Source organism: Ailuropoda melanoleuca, unplaced genomic scaffold, assembly GCF_002007445.2.
Source record: "Ailuropoda melanoleuca isolate Jingjing unplaced genomic scaffold, ASM200744v2 unplaced-scaffold72122, whole genome shotgun sequence".
Classification (NCBI taxonomy): Eukaryota; Metazoa; Chordata; class Mammalia; order Carnivora; family Ursidae; genus Ailuropoda; species Ailuropoda melanoleuca.
The window spans coordinates 16,535-26,585 of record NW_023247307.1 but is presented as its reverse complement, the minus strand read 5'-3'; the positions used below and the strand labels follow the sequence as shown (position 1 = coordinate 26,585).

Below are 10,051 nucleotides of genomic sequence, written 5' to 3'. Positions count from 1 at the left end.
GAGGCGGCAGAGGGTGTGCTCTGGGGAGGGCCCGCCCAAGACCGACCTCATGGCCTTCAGCCCCAGCCTTCCACCTGGTCCCATTGGCGGGGATAGAGAAGAGCAGCTGAATGTGGACGTTGATCTTTCTGCTAAAGTGAGTACAGTTTTTAAAATCCTTTCAAAATGTCCTTGTTTTTTATTCCTCATTGTTTTTACTCTTTTTGAAACATGTTTTTGGTAATTGGTTTTCCAGGATTTTATGGTTAAAATGTTTGAATTTCTTTTGACACTTTTTGCACTAAATCAGCAATAAGTAATGAGAACCATACTTGTAGTTTTTTGTCGTAGTAGTTAGTCGTGATAGAAACTAAATATGTTTTCCTTGATGAATTGTACTTTTAAGGATATTTGACTCCAACTGTGGTGTACTAATCCTTGCTCAATGCTTCAATAGCTTTTGCCGCTTTTCATTTGGAATTCTTACATATGTTAGTCCAAATGTTACTGACCCATTTTATGAGTTTACCATAAATCTCACCACTCCCTGTTTGTTCTTTATATCCTGAGTTTCAAATATTAGTTTATTAAGCCTGCTGTGTCTTTGAAGCCTCTTTTACTCACTCATTTATGTGAACTCTTAATTTTTCTTTCTACTCGAACATGATTCATTTTAGTCCTTGTGTCACATTTGGTAATACATTGTATTGTTGCTAGTTTTCCAGTTGGGTAAAGAAAACCACACACACACACACACACACACACACACACACACACACACACCATAATAATAATATTGTTGCTTAGCATATCTTTGTACATCTCAAGTTTCTCACTACTTTTATTAGTAAGTGTTGAAAAATTCAATAGGAAGTGAAGTTTTATACTCCAGTATATCATCATTTAGAAAATACTCTTTTTGAAAGTATATTATTAATTTTGTTAAGAATTGTTTTCCATCAGAACAATTGGTTAAGAATACTACTCTATATTTAATTTAAAAACTATGAGGGGTGCCTGGGTAGTGGAGTCCTTTAAACATCTGACTCTTGGTTTCAGCTCAGGTGGTGGTCTCAGGGTCTTGAGATCTAGCCCCTGACGGGGCTCTGCCCTCTGCAGGGAGTCTACTTAAGACTGTGTCTCCCTCTGCCTCTGCCCCCCACCCAGTGCTCTATTTAAAATAAATAAATCATAAAAAAATTTTCTACTAGCAAACTTATTAATCATTAACCTATTTTCCAAACAGTATTAAGGATGCTAATGACCAAAAACTCCAATAAGTTAATGTTATTATTCGTGAGTGTTTTCCTTTGAGTACCATCCTGTCTATTAATGTGTGTTATATAGTACATAAAAGCTCCAAATAACTGGAACCAAATAAAACAAAATGAGATTATTTTGTAGTCATTTCCCTATTTGGCATTTGATAATTTCTCCAAATAGATGGACTTCCATTCAAGTTTCCTTGCCACTGGAAACTGAACCTTAGCCATATTAGAGACTAGAAAACAAGTGATTATTTCTAAACCATGAAAGATAAAAAAAAGAATACTAACCTTCTTGTGGGAGGTCACTGGGTTTCAGTGTATACAGTTATATAGAATATTTTTCTACACGAATTATAACTACAACTTCCTACTTCCTGTACAAGCTTCGTTGCTGAAACCTGGTTAATACTCGACATCGTGGGTGAAGCTAACATATACAATAGAGAGATAATGTACCTTTTCTGTCACCATCCTTTGTTGATCCCTGTCCATCAAGTGTTAGCCACAGCATGTCCCACCTGAGTTCACATGTTATTTCATTTGGCCTGGTTTTCATCCTATTGTAATTAACAGGGTCATCCAAAGTTGGATGTGGGACTTCAGTCTTCAAATTGAGCTCTCCTCTTCAAATTCTTGTCTAACAAGATTCTCGGTTAATAAGACATTGTAAAGACTTTTGAGTTTTTCTCTTTAGAGATATATTGCTGCTATACCAGATGAATACAAATGGTTCTCACATAAATATCCTTTATATTTTGCTGCATTCCTCATCTATGCATTTAATTATTTTCAAAATAAAGTAAGTAAACAGGGAGTCTTTTTCGGTTTCTTCCAGTGTGTTTGACATTTATGATCATTTTGTGCAAATCTATGGTTTGGGTCTTCAAACAGAGAAACTACTCTGATTCATGTTTTAATTCAGAAAAGATGTTTTCATGTGTGTGAATATGGCTTTTCATAAAATGGAAGCCTAAAGCTATGTTCAGTAGATTGATTTTTTTTTTGTTCTAACCAACCATGAGGGAAAGGTGTTTATGCATGTAAGAGACAAAGAAAATTTGAAAATAATTACCATCATGTCCTTTTATGTTAAGTTTCCTTATGTCAGGAAAATATATTGTGTTCTATTGATTGAGAATTCTTCATTGAGTATTAAAACTCAGGATATCTTTGAGATCATGACTACCAAGTACCAAGGTTTCGATATGGAAATTGAACTATATCTTAATTAGGGCCATGTCCAAGTAAAATATTTTTGTATCTCTGGAAAATTATAGAGGCTGTTGCTGAGACATAATATTTTCCTAACTAGGTTTGTGACCATCTTAATTTAATGCATTTTATTAGGCAACTGAAGAGAACAAAACTATTCTAGTAGGTAAATATTCAACAAATACTAGGTATGTATTCTGAGCTCTTAAACTAATAAGACACAACTATTCTCTTTAAAAGTTTATATTTCATAAAAGAAGCTTCCGGTTACTTGGATCTTTGTGCTTATTACATGACACCCAATTCATTAGACACACATACCCAAATGCCTACAAAAGAGATTTTAATGTAATAAATGACCCGAGTGATTCCATCTGTATGCTATATAGTATATAAAAGAAAGTAAAAATACCTGCTCAACTGGGTTAATCATGAAACTCTTCATTTTATGAAGAGGTCAAGAAATTTTTAAATGGTTATAAAATGGGGGAAATTGCTTGTGAATCATTTGGAAATGATGGATAGTACTTAGTGGATGAAATGAGTATTTTTTTAGTGAAAGATATTATTGGAAGCAGGAAATTGTCCACTTTGACTAAAATACATGAGCACTATAGAAGAAAACAGAAGTTTATGCATATTAGGCACCAGAGAACAGGATTTATAAATTTAAGAGACAGGATTTATAAATCTAAGAGACAAATTGAGAATACCAATCTTGCTTGTGGGAGGTGAATGTATTTGTTAATAAAATTATTTGCAATACTTTCCCACACCAATTATGTACCACAATGTCCTACTTCCTTTTTAAAGTTCCTTGCACTTTCAGCCCTTAGATGAATTAATGAAGACTTTCAGTTAAATGCTGGTGATTTTTGCTTCCTTTTTTAGGACATTTAAAAATGTCCCCAAATTTTTAAAGTTCTCTTTCAATGGCTTATTCTCGCCACTGGAGGTTTCCTAGATCAGAGGGTTCTCTGAAGTCTTCAACACCAGGAATATGAAATCCAAAGATGAAGACTGTGTCATCATTAATAACTACTTTCCCCCATTCTCAGGAACACATAAAATCTGTTGAGAATTTTCTAATCAACACTTAACAATTCTATGTTTACAAAGTGTATGCACGTTAACTATAGCTGGGTCTCTCTAAATACTTAAAACCTGTGTGAAAAAAGGATTTCCACTGAAGTAAAAACTGCCCCCGTGGTGAAACTAAGGATCATAATCAACAGTACAAACCGTGGACCTTAGTAGTATAAAATGTGCTTCTATTTTTCAACGGCGTTAAAGTATGCGGAATGGCTGAAAGAAAAAGACTTACCGGTATCAGAATCCATTACTTACGGTTTGGAGCCACATGATGTCGCTCTGTACCATAAAACTGATGTACAGAGAAAGAAAAAAATCCCTTCTGTTCTAATAAGGAAGCTGCGTCTACCATCCAGATGCTGAGAAATGGAGGATACAGCGGCGCTAGACTGAACAGTTAGAAAATTTTTCTTGATTTTGGAACAAGATCCCTTAGTGAAAACAAAGCACTGCGGGCTGGAGATGGAGTTTTCCTGGGGAAGCAGCCAGGAATCCCGGCGTCTGCTGCTCTCACTTCTGTTCCTCGCAGCCTGGAAAGCAGGGAGTGGCCAGGTTCACTACTCCGTCCTGGAGGAGGCCAAACACGGCACCTTCGTCGGCCGCATCGCCCAGGATTTGGGGCTGGAGCTGGCGGAGCTGGTGCCGCGCCTGTTCCGGGTGGCGTCCAAAGGCCACGGGGACCTTCTGGAGGTAAATCTGCAGAATGGCATTTTGTTTGTGAATTCTCGGATCGACCGGGAGGAGCTGTGCGGGCGGAGTCTGGAGTGCAGCATCCACCTGGAGGTGATCGTGGACAGGCCGCTGAAGGTTTTCCATGTGGAGGTGGAGGTGAAGGACATTAACGACAATCCTCCTATGTTCCCTGCAACACAAAAGAATTTATTTATGGCAGAATCCAGGCCTATTGACTCTCGGGTTCCACTAGAGGGCGCATCCGATGCAGATATCCGGGCCAACGCTATGCTGACCTACACACTGAGCCCTAATGAGTATTTTTCGCTGGAAAAACCGAACGATGACGAGCGGGTGAAACGTCTTGGGCTACTGTTAAGGAAATCTTTAGACAGGGAAGAAGCTCCGGAGATTTTTTTAGTGCTCACAGCCACTGATGGCGGCACACCTGAGCTGACTGGCACTGTTCAGTTATTAATTAAAGTGCTGGACGCCAATGACAATGCCCCAGCTTTCGACAGAACACTCTATGTCGTGAAATTGCCAGAAAATACTCCTAATGGAACGTTGGTAATGAAACTTAACGCCTCAGATTTAGATGAAGGCTCGAATGCGGACATTATTTATTCATTCTCAACTGATATTTTACCAAATGTGGAGTCCAAGTTTCACATAGATCCAATTACTGGAGAAATTATGGTAAAGGGATATATCGATTTTGAAGAAAGCAAATCCTATGAAATTCTTGTAGAGGGTATTGATAAAGGACAACCCCCACTCTCTGGACATTGTACAGTTATGGTGGAAGTTGAGGACACCAACGATAATGTCCCAGTAATGGAATTCAAGTCCTTGTTGCTGCCAATCAGAGAAGACGCTCCATTAGGCACGGTCATCGCCCTGGTCAGCGTGTCCGACCGTGACTCTGGCGCCAATGGGCAGTTGACCTGCATCCTGTCACCCCACGTTCCCTTCAAGCTGGTGTCCACTTTCAAGAATTACTATTCGCTGGTGCTGGACAGCGCCCTGGACCGAGAGAGCGTGGAGAACTATGAACTGGTGGTGACAGCGCGAGATGGGGGATCGCCTTCGCTGTCCACCACAGCTAGCATGTACGTGGAAGTGGCCGACGTGAACGACAACGCGCCGGCATTCGCGCAGCCCGAGTACACGGTGTTCGTGAAGGAGAACAACCCGCCCGGCTGCCACATCTTCACGGTGTCTGCGCGCGACGCCGACGCGCAGGAGAACGCGCTGGTGTCCTACTCGCTGGTGGAGCGGCGCGTGGGCGAGCGCGCGCTGTCGAGCTACGTGTCGGTGCACGCGGAGAGCGGCAAGGTGTACGCGCTGCAGCCGCTGGACCACGAGGAGCTGGAGCTGCTGCAGTTCCAAGTGAGCGCGCGCGACGCGGGCGTGCCTCCGCTGGGCAGCAACGTGACGCTGCAGGTGTTCGTGCTGGACGAGAACGACAACGCGCCCGCGCTGCTGCCGCTGCGGCCTGGGGCGGGCGGCGCGGGCGGCGCGCTGAGCGAGCTGGTGTCGCGGTCGGTGGGCGCGGGCCACGTGGTGGCGAAGGTGCGCGCGGTGGACGCGGACTCTGGCTACAACGCGTGGCTGTCGTATGAGCTGCAGCCGGCGGCGGGGGGCGCGCGCAGCCCGTTCCGCGTGGCGCTGTACACGGGCGAGATCAGCACGACGCGCAGCCTGGACGAGGCGGACTTGGCGCGCCAGCGCCTGCTGGTGCTGGTGAAGGACCACGGCGAGCCGGCGCTGACGGCCACGGCCACCGTGCTGCTGTCGCTGGTGGAGAGCGGCCAGGCGCCAAAGGCGTCGTCGCGGGTGTTGGCGGGCGCGGCGGGCGCGGAGGCGGCGCTGGTGGATGTCAACGTGTACCTGATCATCGCCATCTGCGCCGTGTCCAGCCTGTTGGTGCTGACGCTGCTGCTGTACACGGCGCTGCGGTGCTCGGCGCCGCCCACGGAGGGCGCGTGCGGGCCTGGGAAGCCCACGCTCGTGTGCTCCAGCGCGGTGGGGAGCTGGTCGTACTCGGCAGAGGCGGCAGAGGGTGTGCTCTGGGGAGGGCCCGCCCAAGACCGACCTCATGGCCTTCAGCCCCAGTGTACCTGACTCTAGGGACAGAGAGGATCTGCAACAAGCAACTGGAGAGTCCCTTTCAAAGGTTAGTTTTAAATATCCTTTATTTAATCTGAATTTTTAAGTTAACGTTTTATTTTACTTTATTCAATGTATTTCTTCCTAATTAAAGTTCAGAATGAAATTTCTCTGACATGTTTTTTTCACTTTCTATATACCCATTTTAACTAAAGTCTTTTAGAATTATAGGACCCTAAGAATATATATCTTGTTAAAAATCTTCATTATTCAATGCATATTTATATAACTGTTATAAATTTTGTACTTACTATCTTCACCTATTTATTTTCAGTTGTAATCAACTTTATTTATTTATTTATTTTTTAAGATTTTATTTATTTATTCGACAGAGATAGAGACAGCCAGCGAGAGAGGGAACACAAGCAGGGTTTATTTATTTATTTTTTAAGATTTTATTTATTTATTCGACAGAGATGGGCTCGATCCCATAACGCTGGGATCACGCCCTGAGCCGAAGGCAGACGCTTAACCGCTGTGCCACCCAGGCACCCCAGTTGTAATCAACTTTAAAAAAAGTTTTCCTTTTATTTTCCTATAATACATTGAAAAGTGCCCAGATGTAATAATATAACTCAATCATTTGAAAGTGAAAACTTATGTTACTTCCGTTCCATTGAAGAAGCTACTTAAATGGAACTCCAAAATCACCCTTTTTTCTCCCCAGATGTAGCCAGTTTTAACTTTATAACTGTTACTAAATTTTACCTGTTCACTGAACTTTATCTAAATGGAATTGCACAAAATGTGTTAGTGTGTGCCTGCGTTTGTGTAGTCTTCGTATTTGTCATTCATCATTCTGTGGAGTCATCCATATTGCCATGTGTAGTTGGAGTTCATTTAATTTGTTTTCTCTCCAGTAGTTTATTTTACGACTATAGTATGAATTATTTATTCCACTGTGGAGGATTTTGCATTGTTTTCCTTATGTGTGTTTAAAATAATGCTACCATAATTATATTTAAAATTTTTTCAGTGCCTATGTATGTAGGTTTCTCTATTATTCAAGTAGGATTGAAATTAATAGAACATGAAATATGTACATATATTCATCTTGAATATATCAAACAGCTTTCTCCGATGTTTTTACCCGTTTACACTTGTGCTGGCAGTGTATTGCGCTATGTCATCTCCCAAATTTGGTACTGTCAGATTGTTTACATAGATGCCATTTTGCTGGGTATGTTTGGTATCTCCATTTTATGTTTCCTGATTTGTAAATGAAGTTGAGCCCCTTTCTTTATTATTATTGGCCATTTTTATATCTTATTTTGTACAATAGCTATTCAAGTCTCTGCCTATTTTTCTATTGTGGTGCATTTTCTATTGTTTTTCAAGATTTCTTATATCCTCGATGTAACACCATTCTTTCTTATGCACTGTTCTGCTCTTCATTAGTGTTTTGGTGAATAGAAAATTTTAATTTAATTTAATTTTTTAAAAGAATTTATTTATTTGAGAGAGATACAGCAACAGAGATAGTGAGAGAGAGAGAGCACGAGTGGGGAGGAGAGGGAGAAGCAGGCTCCTGGAAGAGCAGGGAGCCAACATGGGGCTCAATTCCAAGATCCTGGACCGGAGCCAAAAACAGACACTCAACTGACTGAGCCACCTAGGCACCCCTAAAAATTTTAATTTTAGTTAAGTTCAATGTAGCAATCCTTTCATCTTCATTCTGTGTCATTAAGATAATTTCTTTGGTATTTTTTTCATATTCATGTTAAATATACAATCCTTTTCCAATTCTTTTTGTCATTTGTGACATAGGAGTCAAGATTAATTTTTCCCCAATGACATTCAACTGAAGCAACATTTCTTTTTTTTTTAATGATTTTTTAATTATATTATGTTAGTTACCATACAGTACATCCCCAGTTTCCGATGTGAAGCAACATTTCTTAAAATGAATTTCATGGGTATGCCTGGGTGGCTTAGTCGGTTAAGTGGCTGCCTTCAGCTCAGGTCATGATCCCAGGGTCCTTGGATCAAGTCCCTCACTGGGCTCCTGGCTCAGCGGGGAGCCTGCTTCTGCCTCTGCCTGCTGCTCCCCCTGTTTTTGCTCTCTCTCTCTCTGACAAATAAATAAATAACTTTTTTATTTTTTTTTGGTGGGAAGCAAAGCAAGGTTTATTCAGTGATAGAAAGTGGTAGTACAATGCCCCCAAAGAGGGAGGGGACTTGAGAGGGTTGCCCAAATAAATAAAATCTTTAAAACAAATGAATTCCATGTTTTTTACAAAATAATATTCCATTCTATAGGTATGATATTTTTTGTCATTCTAATCTATTAGAACTAAAAAAAAAGGTTTTTTTATATCAATGCCATGTTGCCTCTTTTATTTCCACCTAAATTTGTATATAAATTCCATAAGAATAACTTGGTGAGGTTTTTATTTGAATTACATTGAATCTATTTAGAAATGTGAAGCAAAGAGGTGCCTGGATGGCTCAGTAGGTTAAGCATCTGATTCTTGATTTCATCCCAAGTCGCGAACCCAGGGTTGTGAGATTGAGCCCCACACTGGGCTCTGTGATGAGCTTGGGGCCTGCTTAAGATTCTCTCTCTTTCCTAGTCCCTCTGCCCTTCCCACTCGTTCCTGCACTCTCTCTCTAAATAAAAAAAAAGGTACGTATGAATGTATAATGTGTTTTTGTATCAACATATTATCCAGCTAACTTGTTAAAATCACTTATTAATTCTAATAATTTACCTTTAAGTGCTTTGTATTTTTCAATATAGACAATAATGCCATCAACAAATGATAGCTGTAACTTTTTCCTTCCCAATTCTTATACCCATTATATGTTTTGTGTGCTTTAATGGCGTTGAGTTGGACAATTAGTATTATGGTAAATAGAAATGGCAATAGTGAGCAACCTTGTCTCATTTATGAAGTAAAAGGAAAATTTTAAATAATTTATCTTTGGGACTCCTGGGTGGCTCACTCGGTTAAGTATCTGTCTTCGGCTCAGGTCATGATCCCAGGGTCCTGGGATGGAGCCCTCCATCTGTTTCTCTGTCTCCCTCTTCCACTCCCCCTGCTGTGCTCTCTCTTCTTTCCAATAAATAAATAAAATCTACATGTTAGGTGTAGTTTTAAAAACAGTCCTTAAAAATTCCTTTCTATTTCTCTTCCTTTTTTGTCTTTATCTGGATTGGTATATTTTAATCACTCATTTTCTCCATTATCTTTTCAATTATACAGTACATTCTTTTACTGATTTCTTTATTGATTTCCTGGATTTTATTTTTTATTTTTTTTAATACTAATTTTTTTTATTATATTATATTAGTCACCATACAGTACATCCCTGGTTTTTGATGTAAAGTTCCATGATTCATTAGTTGTGTATAACACCCAGGGCACCATGCAATCCGTGCCCTCCTTACTACCCATCACCAGCCTATCCCATTCCCCCACTCTCCTCCCCTCTGAAGCCCTCAGTTTGTTTCCCAGAGTCCATAGTCTCTCATGCTTCATTCCTCCTTCTGATTACCCCCCTTTTTTATCCCTTTCTTCTCCTACTGATCTTCCTACTTCTTATGTTCCATAAATGAGTGAAACCATATGATAATTGTCTTTCTCTGCTTGACTTATTTCACTTAGCATTATCTCCTCCAGTGCCGTCCATGTTGCAGCAAATGTTGAGAATTC

The 10,051-nt window shown here is 40.7% G+C and overlaps 1 protein-coding gene across 1 annotated transcript in view; it reads left to right on the top strand.

Moving 5' to 3' along the window:
* The first annotated feature begins 6 nt into the window (after window positions 1-6).
* The window catches only part of LOC100465967, a 25,088-nt gene continuing 15,043 nt past the window's right edge, over window positions 7-10,051 (top strand). The window contains 3 exon segments of the mRNA XM_034653093.1: window positions 7-136; window positions 3,415-6,271; window positions 6,273-6,402. Of these exon segments, the coding sequence (XP_034508984.1) occupies window positions 4,014-6,271; window positions 6,273-6,402 (2,388 nt within the window). The 5' untranslated portion in view covers window positions 7-136; window positions 3,415-4,013.